The sequence below is a fragment of the Oenanthe melanoleuca genome, chromosome 2 (assembly GCF_029582105.1).
Source record: "Oenanthe melanoleuca isolate GR-GAL-2019-014 chromosome 2, OMel1.0, whole genome shotgun sequence".
Lineage (NCBI taxonomy): Eukaryota > Metazoa > Chordata > Aves > Passeriformes > Muscicapidae > Oenanthe > Oenanthe melanoleuca.
Window position 1 is genome coordinate 64172305 of NC_079335.1, and position 20958 is coordinate 64193262.

Consider the following 20958-nt stretch of genomic DNA (forward strand, 5'->3'; position numbering starts at 1 on the left):
CTCTTAGACCTCCCTTCCAAACATGCTGCTGTGATTCCTTTTGGCTGCTTTGTGTTTGCTGGCTTAGGGTAGGCAACCAGTTTGTCATTGCATTCTGTCCCCAGCAAAACCATCCCACCAATTGTTCTTTCTAGTCTTGCAAATTGCCTTTACTTTGAAAGAATTTCTGTTCTTCCTGTATTGCTTCAAGAGGGGGACTCTATGCTGCTGCATGAATTTAACCCGGTTGAAGGTTACATACCTTGCAAGTTTTGGCTAGATTTAGCAGTTAATTTGCAGTGCAAGCTGAAGCTGAATCCCCACCCCATTTTTGTAAGGGACAAACTTGCTTGGGTGAAATACTAGGTTTTATTAATCGTAGGAAAGTGTATGTGGTGAAGGTCAGAATTTGTACTTTGATTCCAAAGATCAGGTAGCAGTTGAGAGCATTCAGCATGTGTAAATATTGATGTCACATTCAGAAAGCTCTCGTGGGCAAGCAGACCACTTACTTGGTCATGACAGGGTACATTTTGCACTAGGAAAGCAATTAAGATTAAATAGACTAAGCTGAGTGTTTTTATTTAGGTGTAATTTAGGGTAGACAATCTGGAATAGGGGTCATTACCTTTGTAACTGATTACAGCATAAGCTTAAATATTAGAGATCTATGTAAAGGTTTAGCTAATAGCTTTCAAAATCAAGTTGTTAATCTGTTTTATTCAGTTGCTAAGGTAAAATAAGCTTGATGACATTGAAGAACCCATTTCAAATTAATTTTTCCTTTAAAGCTCTCATGATGATCAGTTATTTCCAGGAAAAAAGGCTGTTTTGTCATTGATTTGCTGTACTGCTTACTTTTGGTCAATTGACTAGTCTTAAGCAAAACTAGAACAGTACTGTGTTTCTAAGTAGTCCTTGTTTTGATGCCTTTCCTTTAAAATGCACTTCTGGTGTATTGCTGGGTCATGAAAGAAACACGAAGGCAAAAAATATTTAGTGGTGGACTTCTGTCCTGTTTTTCATTCCAGCTGTTCTGTGATCATAGCTCACAGAAGGTGATGAAACACTGCAGTCAACCCCCTCTAGCTCTCCCAGCCCTTCTGCATTAGATTTTGAGGAATTTGCCTGTGGGGAGCCATTGCCCATTGCCTCTGCCTTGCAGCAGTGCTGAGCAGTGAGGAAACTGGGAGAGATACCAGATCTCAGTGCTGTAAGAAGAGCTCTCCCCTTTTTGCTCCTGTTTCAGTATAAACCAGCAGTGCTGGCCTAGTGCCTGCATTCCTCTGTAATCGGTTGCCACAGCATGCTAAGATTGCTTTGTGGGAAGTAGATAAATATTCTACCTGCCAGCCAGGAATAGAAATCTGAAATAGAAAGGCTTGGGGAATGTCAGGTTTACTTGGCCAAAGTAAATCTGGTGTGTGTGTTTGAAAATGCTGGGCATTGTCTTGTACACTGAACGATTTGGAACTTAAAAACCAAACTAGCCTCTGAATTATAAACTCTGAAAAATAGCAGCAGTTGATACATAGGGATGCCTTCTCAAAAATGAGATAGTTTAATTCTGTAAATTATGTGATCTTGGCTGCACGTGGGAGTTTTAACAACCTTGCAAATACAAGATTGAGGAGACTTGAGTTACTTCAGATAACAACACGAGTTTTTTTTATAAATGCCCATTTGCTGGATCACTGTGTTAAAAATAAACAGAAACTACCTAGGTTGACTTGAATTATTTGTGCAAGTCAGTATGTCAGTAGAAGAGTTGGAGAAGAAACAACAAAATAACAAAAAATGTAAAATAACCCCCTTGTCCTGTTTCCTGACAAAAACAAAGTAGTACTTCACTCAAGAGCAAGTAGTTCATTACCAGTCTCCTTTACAAAATCTCACTCCAATCCCTTCCATTTTACTCCCCCAAACTCCAGTTTGGTTTGCATGGCTCATGCTCATTCTACTTTGGTGGCCTCATGGCAGAAGGTTTAGCAGGTATTTGTCTAAAAACTGGCCCAATATATTCACCCCAGCCTGTGATGGTGGAGGGATGCTCTGCCTTCCCTGGTCTAGGGAGTTATCTGTCCTGCCGGGGACTTGCTGTCCAGCCAGAGCTTGGCTCCAAAGTTGTGTTGAATCCTGAGTGGGAAGCTGCTTTTTGGCTATTTGGGGGCTTAAATTAATTAATATGTTGAAAGGAAGAAAATGACCAAGAAATAGCTGCCACTGGGTTTGCAGTGGAGGGAAGATGCAGGAGCATCTCTTTTAAGTGAATGCTTTTTGGAGCAGCCTCTTTCTGGTGTGGTGCATCATGGTCATAGGGTGTGTGTTAATCTTGTAGGGTGGTGAAAAAATTGCTTAACAGGGATGTAAAGATGTAAATATTTAGATTTTGCTGGTTTGAAACATACACTGTTTAAATACTGATAGGAAACCAGAAAGCACAAATTATTTGCAAGTTGGGACATGTTCTGTAGTATGTTTCCTCTGGTTTTTTCTTCACTGTGCAGAGGAATTGCTTTCTTCTTTTAAACTGAGGATGTCCAAGCACATGAAGAAATTGGAAAAATGTCTATCCAGTTTGGGTGGCAGTGTTGCCTTTTTTTGTTTGCTTATTCTCTTTGTGCAGGAGGAGGACTTGTGCAAAATCTACAGAGCTGCAGTCAGTGCTAATGCAGGTCCTGGAGAAATAGTTTGATCTTACTGAAAACAAATTCTTGTGATTATAAATGTTTTGCAGTCTGTGGAACAGACTGAAAAGGGAAAAAAGAGGTGTGCTTTGGTAAGCTTAAAATACAAATATTTCTGTTAGTCATAAATAGGGGAGGAAGATGTGAGGAAGAGAGGAAAGAATGGCAGTAAGCTGTTCACCTCTGGCAGTTGTTTACAAAATGCAGATGTTCCCAGACTAGTGTGTGTTTGCTTTTTCTTCTTGACTTATGGATCATCATATAATGGGTTGGGAGGGGCCTTAAAGATCACCTAGTTCCAGACCCCTTACCATGAACAGGAATATCTTCCACTAGGCTAGGTTGCTCAAAGCTCCATGCTGCCTGGCCTTGAACACTTCCAGAGATGAGACATCCAGAGCTTCTGTGGGCAACCCATTCTAGTCACTGTCCTCATAGTAAAGATTTTCTGCCTAATATCTAAACTAAATTTCTCCTCTTTTAGCTTAAGTCATTACCCCTTTTCCTATCACAACATGCCCATGTAAAAAGTTATAAATTTTCTGGAGGTAGTCTTCTCCCTTAGTCCCCTCACAGGGCATGAGCAAGTAAACTTATTTCATGAATGTCTTCAGTTTTGTTAATCTGAATATGTAAAAACAAGAAATTATGATCAAAATATCAGGAGGTGTTTTAATTTTATCATGTTGTTTAGGTTTTGATTCTGAGATGCAAGACTTCTTTCACATTTTCAAATTCTTTCCTGAAGGTCATGGAGTAGAACTTTGTGTAATTCCTTCAATTAGTTTTGTGAGACTTGAGGATCTCCTGAACTTGTGTAGTTTTGAACAGTCCTGGAGTATAAATGGCATTATAGTCTCTAAAAGAAATACTTTTTTTCTGTCCATATAGCTTGAACTTCCCTTCATAACATAACTTTCAGTTTCCAAATTGCTATTGTGTCCTTCCTTTTTCTTTTAAAGGAAGAATTGCTGCAAATTGATTATTGATTATTTTACCATTTTATCTTCTCCATTAGTATTCTGTGGTTAACTACAGATTGCCAGTGCTGTGTTCCAAATCTCTTTGGGACCCTTTTGAAGCCATAGGTTTTTTAGCAGAAATCTTCTGTCATGTGTAATGGAAAATATTTCAAAAGCTTGTGGCAAAATGTGAATTATAAAATACACGAAACAGGAATGTATAGAAAACAGTTCTGTGAAGTTTTAAGCTTTCAGTTCTAAAAGAAATATGGGGGTTCAGAAAGATAATTTGTAGCAATTCTGAAGGATGTTTTGTTCATTAACACAATGTACAAGATAGATTTTCTTCTGAGATGTGAAATGTTTTCTTGCAATAAGTGTGGACTGGGCTTTTTTTTTATTGCCAGTGATGAGACTTTTTCTTCCCAAGCTTGAATGATACAGTCTTCTGTTGTGTTTAGAAGCAGATTGAGTATTGCCCACAGTGGAAAACACCAGGTAACAGTGGCAGGTCTTGATCCGCTACTTAACTATGCCCATGCGTGAAGGAAACTTCAGTCATCTCTAATTTCAGGCTATTTCTCAACAATCCAGCACTGAAATTTGTGTGGAATTTCTGTTTTCTTTAGAAGCTGAGTTAGTGGCATCAGTACTCATTAATACTCTCACAGCCATGATTAAGGTGTTCTCTTTCCTTCTTTCCCACTTGGCAACAAATAGCGGTCACCACTGCCAGCAGCATCTTTCTGAGCTGACAGATTTAAGGGCCATTCAATCCTTCTGTAGAAGAACAAGTTCTTAATTGTATCCACAGTTTGGTTACCTATCCCTGCTTTTTCAAAGTCTTGAAAAGTGTGCTTTGGCAATTATTTCTGTCATGATCTGTGTTCACTTTGGGGAGGAGGAAAGTGACGGGTTCACAAAATGTCAGTAGTGCCAACATCAGAAATAGAATGTGGACATTTGGATTCACAGCCTTGTGTTGAGTCTATATACTGTTCTGTCTACAATCTGCTGTTTTCGTCCTCCTTAAAAAACAGCTTAAATTTCTTTTGCTTTAAAGAAACAGGGTGAAATGTGAAGTACAGTGACATCAGTCCTCTTGAAAAGACCGAAATCTTTGATAATTGTAGCTTTGACATGCAAAATGTACTGTGTTAATTGGAGGCAACAATTAAAAAAGCTGTCTTTTATTTGTCTGGTTTATATGTACAGGAAAAAATTACTTTAGACATGCATTTGAGATATGAGGAGAGGATTATTTTAAAAAGCTGGTGTTTGGGGTTTTTTTCTACATGCCTCTCATTATCTGCAATTTGTCTTTTTTTTTTTTGGGTAGGCCATTGTTTTGCTGCATTGGCAAATGAAATGTTTCAATGTAGATCAGTTGTCTTTTAACTCATGGGGGAAGACAACAGTTCAAAGTTGCTATCAGAGAAGAGGATGTCTAACACAGAGAGCATTATCCAGGGACTCTGTGCTTTTCTGACACTCTCAGCAACATTCTCAAAAGTGAAATTTATACGTATTTCTTTATGTTACCCTATAGGAGGTAGAGATTTATATTAACCTTCAAGCATGCTGGATAGTGTAGGATTTGTGTGAATAATCCCGGTTTTACTTTAAGGTGTTTTTAAAACCAATAGCTGTAGAACAGATAATTTCTAGACTGTTTGATTAATATAATACTATGGATATAGTAAAAAGTAGAATTTCCCTCTAAAAGCATGTTTTGGAAATACGTTTTAATCCTTAGAGCTTTGGTTATTTTCTACATCTTTCCCCAAATCTGTCATGTGGATGATTACAATTCTGCTTAGATATCACAGCTTTACTTGGCAGGAAAATTGACATGATGGTTCTTGTTTTGTGTCGTGTGTCATACAAAAGTTTCATGACACACAGTTTATTGCTAATAGAATATGAGGTCTTTTTTTATATTTCAGTTTTGGTATGGTGATTAATTTGATAACTAAGATTTCAGAGCATTTTAGTTGCTTGTCTTCGTAAATTTCAGTGGTGAATGCTTGCTTACTTGGTTTTGAAAATTTGAAGGCATAAATTATTTATTCTATATGAACCCATATATTTATGAGAAATGTTGATATAGCTGGGCACTGCAGTGCTCAGTTTTCACTTTAACTCAGTGTTCACTTCCACTTTTCAGTGATGTTACTGTAAGACACTACCAAGCTGGGAAAGGTAGATTTTGACTTTTATTCTGCAGTTTTTATTTTGAATTCAATGCAACATTGTTAGTTACCTCCCAAAAGCATTATTTGGAAAACAAAGTAGTGATAACCCCTGCATTTTTTGGTGAGATGATTTTCTTTTGTTCTGTGGTCTGCTTGAAGCTGAGGCAGGCAATAGAGGAAGCCATAGAGTTCCTGAACGCTTTGATTGGCAGGGTGCAGGAAGTGAAGCAGCATGCTGTTTACTGCCCTCAACACACTGGCTGAAGGTGTTATTTTACAAATGGCTTTTAAAAATAAACATCATAAAGATCTCTGACATGAGTACTAAAAACTGCAAAAAATGTGAAAGCATTTTAAGTGTGTCTTGTTCTCATCTGCATTTCACAGTATTTTAAGCAATGTAGGGAGCAGGTCTCTTGCTTTTTTTCCCAACAGTTTTTCTGCTCTCACTCATTCTGCATGCAGTGGATACTATCTCCGTATTTGACACATTGGATCTTACAATGACTTACCTGCATGGTGTTATTGTATGTTATTGTAAAAAAAACATTTGTGAAGTTGCCAAGACCATACCCTTGAAGTTTGAGAGGTTATTCATACAATCTTGTTTGATCCTTTGCAAATGCGACCAAAATATTTACATCAGAAGTTGGAATAAAGGATGTTAAAAACACAAGATCTGAACAACACTGAAATTTATGGTCAATATTGCTTTTCCGCTAATAAACTCTTCTAGAATTTGGTTACCTTTAGGTTATCTGATTTCAAGATTAAGTTTTCAGATAAGCAGTCTTTGCTGCTGAACATGTTGCTGAAAGGCTGGGATAATCCTTCTAACCCCCAGTCCCCCATGTAAAGGCTATTACTATGTAAAGAGCATGGTTATTTTGGTCAAATAATCTCTATTACCCTGTGATGGCAGCCTGTTCTGCTTCTTCAGTCTTAACTGCAAGAGCTGTTGGGATGCCTGAAGCTGTGCATGTTTTAAGACTCTTTGGGTAAAAATCTTTTTGGTAAATCGTTGCACACCTTTTTCAAAAGAGGAGGGGGTAGAGGAAGAAGGGTGTCAGAAAAGTTGAAATGGAATCTTTGTCTCTAAAACTTGTTTTGGAATGAATATGTATGTAATATGTACATACAGAACAAATGTTTGAGGTGAATATTCCCTTTTTTAAAAGGATAATTTGGTCACTTAGTGTTTTTACTCTGCCGCTATAAGATGGCCAGAACAGAATGTTGTCCCCAGTGCAGCTGCATGAGTGTACGTAGGTCCCAGGAAGCAGAACTGAAATAAGGATGGGTAGCTTATTGTGATGCGTGGCTTTTCTGCACCAGATATTGCAGCTGCTCACACGGTTTGCATTACCTGCAGTATGAAAGGCCTATTTCCTCTCCCATCCATCTCTTCCAGTCATGTGTGCTCTTGCTGAATCCAGAGTTTAAAACAGCTGGATTTCCCATGAAAACACTTTGCAATATGGATTTATCAGGGTTTTGTTATAGTGAGAAGCTAAATGAAATGAGGGAAGGCTTGCAAATCACTTAATTACCAATTTTATGCACTAATTAAGCATATAACCTTTTATAGGAGTGTAGGGATTTTTAAAAATTTATTCGCCTGCATATATTGGATTGTCTTCTAAGAGGCAATGATTACTGTAGATAGGTAGATACTTGATTTCTAGACATAGGAAGAAATCTAGTTTATTTACTTACTGGCTTTCAAAAGTGAAATAAAAAGCTAGATTCCAATTCTGTACCTGTTAGAAGAGGAAAGAGTATTCACAATTACTTGTGGTCTGGTTTTTGTTTTTAGAACGAGCCTTTTTTCCTTGTACCTGCCTTCATTGAAACTAAAATGCTTTGAAGTGCATTCTAAATAAACAAATAGAGGTGTCATACTGTATGTGGTCTACCCTGAAGGCTTATTTGTGGGTGAACTCCAGCATTAAGGGCTATTAAATGAAGAAGAGGTATCATTATATTTTACCGTGGAAGGATGTTTTCTCTTTGCTCTGTACTGTTTCTGGTAAATTATGGGCTGGCAATATGTGTTATGCCTGTTTAAGGTATAACTTCAAAATGCCTATGTTTTTTGCTTATATGGACTAATTTTTTGTGAAGAATCTCTGCCTATAGGGTTTTTTGTTTGTTTGTTTTCTGGAAAACCTAAGATGATAACTAGAACGATTTAAGCCTTATTAGTGCAATTTTTTATAACATTCTTAGAATGCTTTGCTAGACCTATTGTTTACTAACAGCAGATAAATAAATTTGCTGTGCTTGAACAAAATATTGGTGTGAAACAAATCTAAGAAAGCAAATTCTTTAATTTTATTAATGTTGATTTTAATATTGGCGTGAAGAGTCTATTATAATGACATTGCTGTCTTTCTTAAAGAGCAGCGGTTTGAAAATTTACAGCTACTGCTTTGAAAGGTGTATGTGTATCTACACACATGCACTAACTTTCAACATGGATATTAACCTTTATTCTAAGGAAGGTAGTCCTTCAACAAGTCTTTTATTATTTTTATCTCAACTGGGAGGTATTTTTATACCATAAGCTGTAGGGTTTAATCATCTAAGGCTTTCATGCTTGATCTATATTTATGGTTTAATTGCTTTGGATAGAATCTTTTTTAGCTTTTATTTTTCCCAATGATGTGAAGTTTCATCATATTGTTTATGACTTCCGCTCTTACTTTCTATATAACTTGAATGAATATGTCAGGAAAATTTTGTGAGGACATCACTGCAAATAAGGAGAAAATGGTGACCTGCACACACTGCTCAAAATGAAGTTCATGATCTTCTTCTTTGTTTGTTGCTTTAGTAATGCCCAGTATTTTGTATTGTGGTCAATACCTCTTGGGATTTTCCAGCAAAATAGAAGAGCTGAATTTTTCATTAATAGGCAGGCATCTAGTTTCTTGTTGGGAATGTAGAAAAGGTGAAACATTTCCTCTGCAGAAGGTGAAAGCAGAACCTGGTGAGATATGTGGTGAGTTGAGCCTAATTCTTCTATTTGGAAAACCTGGCTGAATAATTTAGTCATTGTTAAGAAGCACTGATGATAGATACGGCTTTGAGGTGTGTGAATAATTCTTACTAAATAGGCTGGTGCACACTGAAGAGCATTCGTATTAGTTGTCTTAGGGATACACATAGTTACCAAGGCACCTTTACTTTGTTATATCTCTCTCCAGTCCTGTGTCATTTATTTTACATCTTTTAAGTAAAGGAACAGATCACCATAAAATGTAATTGTTAATGAAAGGACCACAAGACTTGGCCATGTCTTCAGTACTACTGTTTTCCCCTTCCTTGTCAGGGGTGGTCACTCAGACAATGAAAGTGGGTTTGAAGCATTATCCTTTTACAAATAGAGTTCACACAGTTTCTGTTATATATGTGATTTTTGAGAGGCCAGCATTTTCAGTCAAGACTGTAATAAATTGAGAAAAATTAGTGCAGTAGTCTCCTCCTAGAAAAAAACCATGACTGCACCCATTTACAGGAGTAAATTATCACTATTTACCCAAAGAAATGGAGGTATAAATGACTTATTTAAAAAAAAAAAACAAACCCAACTCTCAATCATAAACCCAACAAAACTGTTAACAGTTATACACTGTGATTATATGTAGAACATTCTTGAGTGTATACTCAGCAAATCTACCTTTGATTTTATTACTTGGTAAAAAATAAGTTAATGGTATTTTTACTGATATTGGAGTCTTTTTTAACAACAATTTCTGAGCAGTTGGAAAAAAATCAAATGCTGGTATGGAAAAAAGGTATTTCTAAAAGTCAGTCTTCAAGACAAAAGATGAGGAAAACATGTTATTTTTGTTCTGCTTGACTGCAGCGTTACTGTACGAGAAGGCATGCATAACCAAACTTGTCCAGAAATGTGTTTAATGTACTTGGAAAACATTAACTTCTTTCCACAGCTGTACTTGTCTTTGTTTCTCCTGAAAGCCTACTGCATGATTTCATTATGGGATAGAATTCCACATGTTTGTTTTATAGATTATAACTGTGAAAATAACTGTGTCTTGGAGTGGCTTTGTTTGTTTGTTTAATTAAAATATACCTCCCAACTTCCTGGCTTTTTTTAGGGAAAATATGCTTATTTTAGGGAAAGGGGAAAAAAATATTAAAGTATTCACTTGTTGATAATGTTCAAGTGTCTTACAGGTTCTTTTAAAATTTGATTTTTGTTTCTGAATCAGCCTCCTTCCTGAGGCTACAAACAGGAACCGAGACTTGCGTGTAATGGCTGGTTCTGGTTGCTCAGGGCTGGAATGTGATTGCCAGTGCTTAAGAGCCCTAGTCTTAGAAGCATAAGACTTCTGGTGGTGCTGGGGATCTCAGTGGCCCCTCTGCCTTCCCCAAAAGCAGTTGCCATTGCATTCCTTCATGTGCTTCATGTTGTACTGAGATCCATAAACCATTCCAGTGATCTGGCCATATTTGAAATCCAGCTTTGAACACAGATCACTTATGGATGAAAAGTCATTGGAGAAGATGCCAGCCATTGAGCTGCTCACCTCTCTCCTGTTTTTCTTCCCCTGCCCTTTAGGCTAGGGATTCACTTGGTTGTTTCCTTGCAGACTTGCTGAGCATGCAGCACGCTGAGGTGGGACATGCAAAGTGGTGTGGGCAGGTCCCTGCGGCGTGACACCTGTAACACACTCCCTGAGGCTTTGCACAGCGCTGCTCAAGGCCATGGAGGTGGGAAGTAGAAGGTGTGGCTTTCTCTGCTGGGGACTCCAGCTAGTGGCAGTTTCCTAGGGCTTGATTAGTCCCTGTGAGCTCTGGTTGACTGATAGCTGTGGCGTCCAGACACTCAGCCATTTGTCCCGGTCTTGGCACAATTCCTGTGGTCAGCTGGCTTTGTCAAGGACAGCCTCAGCTGGGGCTCTTTGCATGCTGTAAACACAAACCATGAGCTCTGTGTTCCTGGTGTGATTTTACATAAAATGGTAAGGCAGGTTTTCATTTGTGAACCCAATACAAACTGGTCACACTAGCAGATTTGAATTCCTCATCATGAATTTCCAGCTTACTTTGGGCATTGGGCATATAACCCGGCATCCAGCAGATTACCTGAAGGTGTTAAACCAAAGGTAACTGAAAAACTTGTGCAAGACTAGAAATTTCAAACTAAGAATCTCTCATTTTATAATGGACTGCAGTATGTATGTATGTGTTACTGTTAGTTTTTTGATAGCTTAGGTTATCCAGGAGAGAAGCTGGGCTTCCTACAGAGGGACTATGGTATGAAATGGATCTGCAATTACTTGTGCTACTATGCACAGTCACTTAAATAAAAATCATCAATTTGGTTTATTCAGGTTCATTTTTTTGCAGTGATAAGAGTTTTCTTTTTGCTGGTGTTTTTTCTTGGTTTTTTTTTTTTTTTTTTCTGAGTGGCAAGCACATTTGTATATAAATGTTATTGATGCTATTTTATTGGCCTCTGCATTTGAAGCTCGAATGAGTGAGTAGCAAGATCTGGCTATATTGTAATGTTTTATAAAATAATGCTCTCCTGGAGAGGGATTAGGGTTAGGTATCAAAAGACCTGAAGGGTCTCCAAGTGTAGTGTAACCTACAGCATGTTATGCACTAGGGCTTCAGGGGCTGAACATTGTTTGCTTCCTGTCTCTGGGTATAGATCAGGAACAGGGTGATGGAGACTCCTCTGATTTCTGCTCTCTGTTGAAGCCTGACAAAGTTGGAATATAATTAGGGCATAAAGGGAATGGTAGAAGTGTAAGATAGGTTGGGGATTATAAGAAAAAGGGTCAAATAGCCTTTTTTCCCAGGAATGGAGAAGTCTCTGTTCTGGGGCCATTAGGCATTGCAATGCAGACTGAGCCCTGAAAGCCAGGCTGATGAAGCTTTGAATCTGACTATCAAAACATTCTCTGTCATCTAGTGGCTGGCCCACGGTGAAGGATAACCTTCCACTTACCCATCAGTGGACTAGTGGGTAGAGAGCTATTTCTGCAAATGAGAAGCCAGCTGAGGTGGGGAATGGAGAAAAGATTTTGTGGTATAATTCATGTAGTCACTTGACTTTTTGGTGAAAGGTGAACAGAGTGCTGAATAAATAGTTTAAAACTTATCTGCTAAAACTGTATGTTTTATTTAACAGCAACCATTCCTGAATTAGCCCATTTTCTGGATATTAAAAAAAAATACTATGATTAACTGCAGACAGTATATAAAGGAAAATTGCAAAGCGATAGGAGTGTTTAGTGGTTTATATGGAAATATTGTTCATAATTCTCCTAGAGATTTCCTATTCCTTTTTGACCCCTCCTTTAAAAAGAAAAAAAACCAGAGAAAACAAACAGCTAAAACCCCCAAACCACACCTTTTCTGAGGAAAAAAATGCATGCTGACTAAAAGATGAATCTTGATAGCTTTCAGTTTTGATTTTAGAAAAATTACAATGGTGAACTATTAATTGTCTGACAAAAAAAACCCATGAGAGTATTGTTGGAAGTGTTGAATGCTAATGTGTGTCTGACTTCTGAGCTGTCTGTGAGAAGGCAATTGTTTTAGCTGCTTCTGAGTATAGATTACACATGATTGAGTGAAGATGCATCACTGCGCTGCTTTGTTGTCTTTGCAACCCCAAAAAGCCCACTTTATACAATTTTACATTTCATGGCTTTTCATGCTTTTCATGTTTCCCTGTCAAAGAGATGTGTAAGAGATGCAATGCTTTGATATTTTAAGTGATTTTTTTTTCCCCCCTAAATTGTCCATTTCTATAACTGTGTAAAAGAAAAGCCAGCCTGTGTTTTAAGGCAGATGCACAAAAAAGGGAGATGACAAAATAGTACTCATATAGGTCCTGTCTAGCTTGGCCAGCAGTCTATGTAACAGTCATATTATGCAAGTCCCTTTGTTGCTGTCCCCTTATAAGTGAGGTATGGTTTGGTAATTGGTATGGTAATTAACCTGGAAAACTATCCTCTGCTTCACTCGCCAACTGGCTTTAAACGCTGTGATGTTAATTGGTAACCTGATCCAGTGAAGAGAGGCTTGAAATGTTTACAGGCTTGTCTGAATTTAATTCACCTCGTATTTCAATGAACAACTTTTTCTTCTTGATGGGATGTTCTTTTGGTTGTTTTGATTTGTAAATAACTGGTTTTCAGAGTTTTGATTTTCATGAAGAATTTTTTACAAAAAGAAAGAAGCCTGAGCAGCAAAATAACTATTTTTTTTTTCCTTATGGTGTGTTCTTCTTTGATATCAATTTCTGGCTTCATGAATTTATGTATGCTAGACTGTAAAATATTGACATGTTTTAAGGTTCTGCTTGCCTTACATATGGTGTTTTTTGTATATATTCCTGAAACAAAGTGTTACTTGATAGAACCTGATTTGCAGTAACTCAAGACTGTTTTGTCAGTTGAGAGTAAACAGAATTATTGTAGTGAAACCTAAAAATGCAGAAATATGTAGAAAATGTAAAAAGGGGTGAAGGATTTCCTATTTATAGATGATAAAAACTTGTCTTGACATTGCCTTCCTACTTTATAGTAGATGTTTGAGGTTTTTTACTGATTTGAATTCCTAACCTATATATAGTATACATAACCTATACAACCTATACAAGTATACATTGCAGGCATCACCTGAGATTCTCTTGAAAATGTTCACATTTACAACATGGGAACCCTTTTATACTTATGCATTTATGTTCTGGTTTACAGCAGGCTAATTTTACAATTTATTCTTTTCTATAAGAAGCATTTGGTAACTTGGGGTTATCATGAGGTCTTCATGATGTTGTGAGTTACTGTGAAAAACAAACATAGAGAATTGTAAGAACTGTCATTAAACATAATTTTTGTTTTGTAGGTTATTCAGCAATAGTTATGAACTCCCGTTTACGAGCCTTAGGTGGGAGGATAAATAACATACGAGCATCAGAGCTACCAAAAGAGAAAACCCGATCAGAGATCGTCTGTAACGTCCACTTTTTGGATGGCTCAGTACAAAGCTTCAAAGTCAACGTAAGTTTGGAAAACTACTTTCTTTTTAAATACATAGAAATTTGTTTGAAAGCTGCAGATGAAATATGGGACCTTGAGGCATGGTATCTCCAAAAGATGTAGCTTTGCCATAACAAATTGCAGAATTACTGCTTATGAAGTGGGTTTAAAATGTGCTGTTGTAATTTACTTTCAAGCCAACCAACTTCAATGTCATAAAATCATGGCATGCAGATTGTATATGGAGAAGAGTCTCCTATATGATATGGGAGCCACAGAGGAACAGATCTGGTGATCATTAGCAACTATGAATAAGTAATTAATATTTAAAGGGAGCTGCTGTATTTGGATGTGCTCCTCCTTCAAAGGTCAGGTAAAAAGGACTCCTCCTGAAAGAAGGAAGCCTTACAAATTCCTGTAGTGATGTCAGTACATATTTTCAGAAACGCAAAGATGATGTAAACAGTGAAGATGTTGGGGCTTAGTAGGACTGTTGTATTCAGTCTTTTGTACTTCAATGCAGTCTCTTTAATTGGGTGTGGGGAGGGAAAGGGGATTAATGGAGGTTTGTATTCTGTATTTTTAGTGTATTTATTCTGCAAGGTTTATAACCTTTAGTACTGATTTAAAATATTAGTTCATTTTTAAATGAAAATAAGGGAAATAGCTTCACTTCTCGATCAACTTTCATTAGAATTGCCTGACCATGCAGAAAAACTGTAGAATTGTGTGTAAGATTTGTGTGTATTTCTTTATATGATACTTATTTTATCTGATTTACCTTGTTTGAGAAGCAGCATTTTGCAAGGAAACTGTTGTTTCTATATCTTAGGTTACACAGTGCTTTCTAATAGGACGTTCAAAAGCTGTATTTTCCCAAGTCTTATTCTCTGCAGATTTATTTTTTAACTTTTCTGTTCGATATTAATTGAAATACAAATAATTTGATAGGTTAAAAAGGTTATTTTCACCATAGTATATACATAATTAGTCTCATTTTGATATGTATTTTGTGTGCTATATGTTCATGTAAGTGTATAATGTTGGGGAAAGGTGTAGAAGAGTAAGAAAAAGAAGGAGCAACATGTTAGTATACAATTTCCATTGTTTGTTTTCAGCATGCCCTAGGAATTGCCTTGTCTGTCAGTGAGCTGGCATGATTGCCACCTGCTCTGCACAAGGGTCTGTATAAAATGAGGAATTCAAAATTTGTTTTAAATCCCTGCATAGTAGCATATTTGTTTTTTGTAAACAGATGTTTACACAGCTTTACATGCAGTACTTGGCCTGAGGTCCAGCATTATACAAGTGAAATTTGCTTCCCATTTCCCCCTTAAGGCAGTGAGTGCAAAATGGGAACCATTGAGAAGGAGCTATGTAGACCTTCTGGTTCCATAGCAGCCTTCTGGTACCTAAAGAAAGCTGGAGAGGGACTTTGTACAAGGGCGTGTTGTGATACAGCAAGGGGGGGAACAGCTTCCAACTGATTTAGATTTAGATGAGATATTAGGAAGAAATTCTTTGCTGTGAGGGTGGTGAAGCACTGGAATGGGCTGCTTAAAGTTCCAGCTGTAGTGGAAGGTGTTTCCGGCCATGGTAGGGGAGTTGGAACCAGATGATCTCTGAGATTCCTTCCAAACAAAACCATTCTATGGTTTTTTGAAATTCTGAACCCAACTGATTTTTCTCCCTACCTTCAGCATATCCCCAGGGTAGCACTTCTGGTTGCTTCCTTCATCCAGGAAATGTAAGGGCTTCTTTTACTGCAGCTGTGATGCTGAACTGCATAGGGATGATATAGGACTCATTATTGCTCTATCATTACTGCTCTGTAGGAGCTTTCTATCTATTGAGAAACCTGAAGATAGCTGCATGATTTCCTTTCTGAAAAATTATTCTTATTAATCACTTATCCTAAAGAGTATTGATATAAATGTAAATATAGACTTAATTGCAAGAGAAGTACCATTCTACTTCTGGGCTTGTTGCTTTGGCAGAAAAGCAAAATGATTGGCTATTTTGTTCAATGTTTTTATTTAAAAGTGTTATACTACAGTTTTGGTGAATCTGAAATTTGGATTCATGGTATCACAAAGAGTTCATCAGTATAACCTGTGGTATGTGCTGATTTTAGGTCATCATTATCAAGAAAGTTCACATGAGAGTACAGACAGATACATTCCACTACATTGCTTACAGTCCAAAGAGTATGTTAACTATGCAAGGCTGAAATGGCCTTTCTTGTTCCTCTGTTGTGTGTTTCAGTACTTAGATGCAACATGTCCAAAGTCCAGGCAAAGAATAGAAGGTACATGGAAACTGAGAGTTGGAAATGTTCTTTCAAAACCATGTTTGAGACAAAGATTTGACTGCATTTAATGCTGAATGTTGCACTTGACTTTAATTATATACAGGCTTTCTTGAAGCCTCCCAGTAAATTTTGGGTGTTTCAGTTTTATGGTAAGCTTAACTCACTTCTGTCCCTAATGTCATCTCTGTTGTGTTCTAATACTGTACTGCATAGGCTTTTCACCTGGAGAAAATGTTAGCTATCATTCTGATATATACAGAATTTGCTCATATACAATGTTTGAGTGTGTTTAGTAGGTATTTGTTGTATTGTGTATATTACATTGTGCATTAATGCAAATTTGTCTGTAATTTTTGATATAAACATGCAGGAATTTTCTGGTTTTGCTCTACTTTGACTCATTTACCAGGAATGACCACTTGAGAAGCTCCTGTCCAGTTAACTTACTTTTGAGAAGGGATAAAATGGACAGTGTCAGATCACTTCTGAATTGCTTTGTCTATCTGAGATAATGTTTTTCTCTTATTACCGCTGATTTTTGCTTTCAGACTAGTTGGCTTTTAGTAATAGTGTTTCCTTCTAGAAATAAAATGAGGCTGTAATAATTAAAGTTGCATGAATTGAAGCTTGAATTGTAAGGTATGTTTTCCCTTTCCTTCCATCTCAGTTAAATTTCTTCTTCCAATATTTGAGAAGGAATTTGATTGTTAAAATGAACATCTATAATCGGTATATTTAAAATAATGGATGGAGATACAAGTCTTAGAGGTTCTTTTTGATTGTGGGTGTAAATTTTATAATTTTAAACTCATAATAAAATGCAATTATGCAAAATTTTTGTATGTCTGTCACCAAGTTTTGCTATTCAGTATTGTTTGATAATACAGGATGGTTTGATGCTACTCTGTGTCCCTGCATGTTGAAAGAACTGCTGTATGAAGTTTCAGGCTGGCAACAAATATTTAGTTTTGTATTGAGACAGGGCAGTATACTCGACTGGAAAGCAGCAAGACAGTATGAAATTTGATGATTCCTTTGAGGACAGTGAGGAAGTGATCTGCCCTACAGCAGGCTTGTTAGTCTTAGCCCTTTGTGGGGCATGACTTCATAATAAATGCTGAAGGAAAGAATTAGTGGAGGGGAGATTTTTCCGATGTTAGAATGAAATTACTAACCTCAAATATATGTTTGTTTTAAATCATTTTTGTGAGGCAGAGGAAATGCAGTGGGTTAAAACTCTGCCCTTGGATAAATATTTTGTGTGACCTTTATATAGGAAAATACTGTGCTAAAGTGCATGGAATCTAGAAACATTATGGCATGGGCCAGGAGTCGACTGAGGAGGTGGCTATAGATCTTGGTGTAAAGGAGATATTAAATAGTGCAAGGACATTAAAGGGAGTTCTTAACAGATTTCATTAATGTGTTGCTCTTGAAATTTTTTCAAAAAATCAAAAATATTAAGTTTGAGCCTCTTTAACAACAAAAAGGATACAGGAATATGAGGTAGCAGGTCATCTTAAATGAGGAGTAATTGCAGAGAGGGAAGTCAGTAGTGTAAACTAATAGCTTTTATGAGATGAGGTAATGTTTTTTTAAGCTCAATTTTCAGTGCAAACAATAGAGAGCAGTGGCAGTTTGCAGGGCTGAGCTGCTCATGTATTATTGTTCTGAAAAAGGTGAGTGCTTTCATGCACCAGGCAAGAATCTTCAGCCAGTGTCAAGGAACTATTTACAGTGTTGGTCTTGGCATTGAGGCAGCCCTCCAGGGAATGTCACGTTTGGATCCTGGCCTCTTGCAGGCTAGAGAGGGAAGTTCCAGTCAGGCAGGCATAGAAAGTAAAACTAGGATTCTCTGCAGAAGACTGGACCTTAGGAAAGAGCCTGTTCTGTTTATTCTAGATGAACAAAATCTTCTGTGCTTGAATAAGAGTATCAGGTGGGTAAATAAATTCCAGGAAGAGAAAAGGACAGAGATAACAGAAGAGCAAATTAGCTGTATGTAGAATTACTGTGGAAATTAAAAGAAAGTGGTAGCAGTGTGCTCAGGCTCATGCATCTTTTAGGACCAAAGGCTGTCTGGTTGTGAATGAGTGTTACAGACAAAATTAGGAAAGGATGACCTCCAACAGCATGTGACAGGAAGTGAGTATTGTGTCTGAAGTGAGACTGAATTTACAAAAGCTTAGGTGGTCCTTAACTGAGTGGTTATCATTATCAGAAAGCAGGGGCAAAGCTTCTGCAGGGGACAGGGAGATATGCTTTACATTGCACTGTCCTCTGAAATTGTCACTTTGTGCCACTTACCTTGTAGAAGTTAGCAACCTGAAGAACTTTACATGCATATTTACCTCTTTAGTCCAAGGTTCTAATAATCTCACCTTAAGTTTATGCAGTTCTTAGGGCAGAGTCTTGAGCACTGAAGTATTTGACATTAAAAAATAATGAAGAGCTTTTTTCTCCTCACAATTGTTTAACTTACTAGAAATTGAATTTGACTAATTAAAATTCCCTTAATGTTGTCGGAACTTGTTGTGGCATGGATAGAATGTAGTAGGTGTTAATTATAACTGCTTTAAGTATTAATTTTTGGCCTATCCAACATAAGTTGTAATTGATTTGAAGACAGATTTAAATGGAGGTGAATAGTGTGTGGTTATGAGGTGGTTGATGTAAAGCACTTAACAATTCAGAATAAGGATTGATAGATGGCATGAAGGTGAAATAAATGGAAAGTTCTTTTCAGGTGGAAACAAGCAAAGTTCTTGAAAATGTTTATTTTTTTCAGTAAAAATTTTGAAATTGTTAAGGTTATCTTGTGTCATTATAGCAGTGCAGGCTAGTGCGTAAAATCCATAATTTTTTAAATGTCATTGTAGAAAAGCAAGAGTTTAATTAGGAGTGTCTTAAATTTTTGCTCTAATGGTTGATAGGGCTAAGGAGATCTTGATTCGAATACCCTGTGTAGCTGAGCAACTGAGGTGATGTTTTGCCATTCTCTTATGGCACAGGGAAGCTAAAATGTGTTGTAAAGCACTTGACACATGGTAATATTTTAATATGCTATGACTATGAATTGTATTGGAATGGATGTCAAAATTCAGAAGTGGTGATGTGACATGCTTAGCCTGGCTCACTTTACACCTCAGTCTCAAAACTGCTAATGCACAAAGTAAATTGAAGGCTGTGCAGCATGAGCTGTATGGTAATTTTTAGGTATATAGTCTGAAAAATAATACAAATATTTCCTAAAGCAATACCAAATGTAAGGAAATAAACATTTCCTCAAAAAACAACAAAACCCTTTATAACTGAGAACTTTAACAAGAAGCCTTGAACAATTTAAAACAACATTTTTTACTTACCTTCGATTTCTTGACTGGTGCTTGACCTAGGCACTGGGAAAAAACCTGTACTTTTAGTACCAGAGGACTAGGACTGGAACCACATAAAAGTAGTGCAGGAATGTTTTGTTTTTTTTTTTCTAGGAAACATGGAGGGGCAGAGGGGAAGTAAATAGATGTGTAGGTGGATGAAACTAGTGCTGGCTGAACAGCTGGGTTTAGAGTTGGGAGACCCATGGGAGCATTGCATAGAGAGAACTGTGACTGCTGAGCAACAATGTAGTAGTGGGGAGCTTGCTTTACAGAGAAACAATGAGAAGGATTAGCAATTCTTATATGCTGGGGGAGAGGCAGGAGTGCAATTGTGAGGGGATGGGGAGAGAGAAGGTAAAGGCAGACAAATTGGGATGAAAGACTGGAAGCATGGAAATCGAGAAAGGAATTAGGAGATAATGCTATTTTGAAGAAAGGAGACCAATAGAATAAAGAGTGTTGAAATTCAAACTTAAAAATTTAGCAGAAGAATCCACCCTCTGTGGTCTTGTCCTGCCCCTTTTGTAATGAAACCTGATATTCCTGAACACCTTCTTTCATCAAAGTATCCCCTGTAATTACTGCTGTTGGTCATAATATAACTTTAGGAGCTCATTTAGGTGCTGTCAGGAGTGAGAATCATAGGTGTGCAATTAGGCCTTTGAGTTGTGCTGGTGCTTGAATGTGTTTTAACTTTCTGCTTATAAAAACCCCACCCTGGGGAAATGAATATGTTCAATGCTAAAAATGAGCTTACTGATGTCAGGAAATGCCCATTGTTTCAGAGGGTGGCATCTGCTGTTTCCATAGGGCCCTCTTGTGTACACATATGGATAATTTCTGTTGGACAAATCTCAGTCTGCATGGTGGTGGCAGTGTCACTGATGATGCTGGACAGGTGCATGGTGCCATGGCTGTGTGTGAGTAGGAATGCATGGCTGCATGGCCCTTACCTGTCACTGACAGTTCAGAGTTTCTGAGCTGGATTTTAGGCCTATGCTATTTTCAGAAGAAAGTGGGATTTGATCAGTGCTGTGGTTTGACTATTCCAGTTTGAAAGGTGGGGAATGGGAATGTGGAGCTGGAGTAGAAGGAGGGCACAAGGCTGCTGATCTTAGTGACCGCACACCCTTTAGAGGCCCATGTGGACTCACATTTATTGTGAGATCTCAACTGTTTTCTCTGAAAGTTAAGTAAGATGGGAGACTGCTGGAGAGGAAAAGGTAGTCTCAACAGTTGGGTGTTGCCTACATTGTTTTCCACATGTGACTTTACTCTAGAAAAGTGGGCACAGCTTTCCACAGGAGGCCAACATCCTGATATGGTAACACTGAGCATTCAAGTCACAAATGAGCTGCTAGGAGTTCTTCTCTAGCAGTAGAACATGTTAGATAATATTCCATCCTCCAAAATAAGATGG

General features: G+C 37.5%; 1 protein-coding gene across 3 annotated transcripts in view; it reads left to right on the forward strand.

Moving 5' to 3' along the window:
• Positions 1-20958, forward strand: part of PTPN3 (protein tyrosine phosphatase non-receptor type 3) — a 122212-nt gene that overhangs the window by 15405 nt on the left and 85849 nt on the right. For all 3 annotated transcript variants that reach the window (XM_056484333.1, XM_056484335.1, XM_056484334.1), the window contains exon 2: positions 13717-13871. In XM_056484333.1, coding sequence (XP_056340308.1) covers positions 13734-13871 — 138 coding nt within the window. In that variant the 5' untranslated portion in view covers positions 13717-13733. The remainder of the gene's footprint in view (positions 1-13716; positions 13872-20958) is intronic.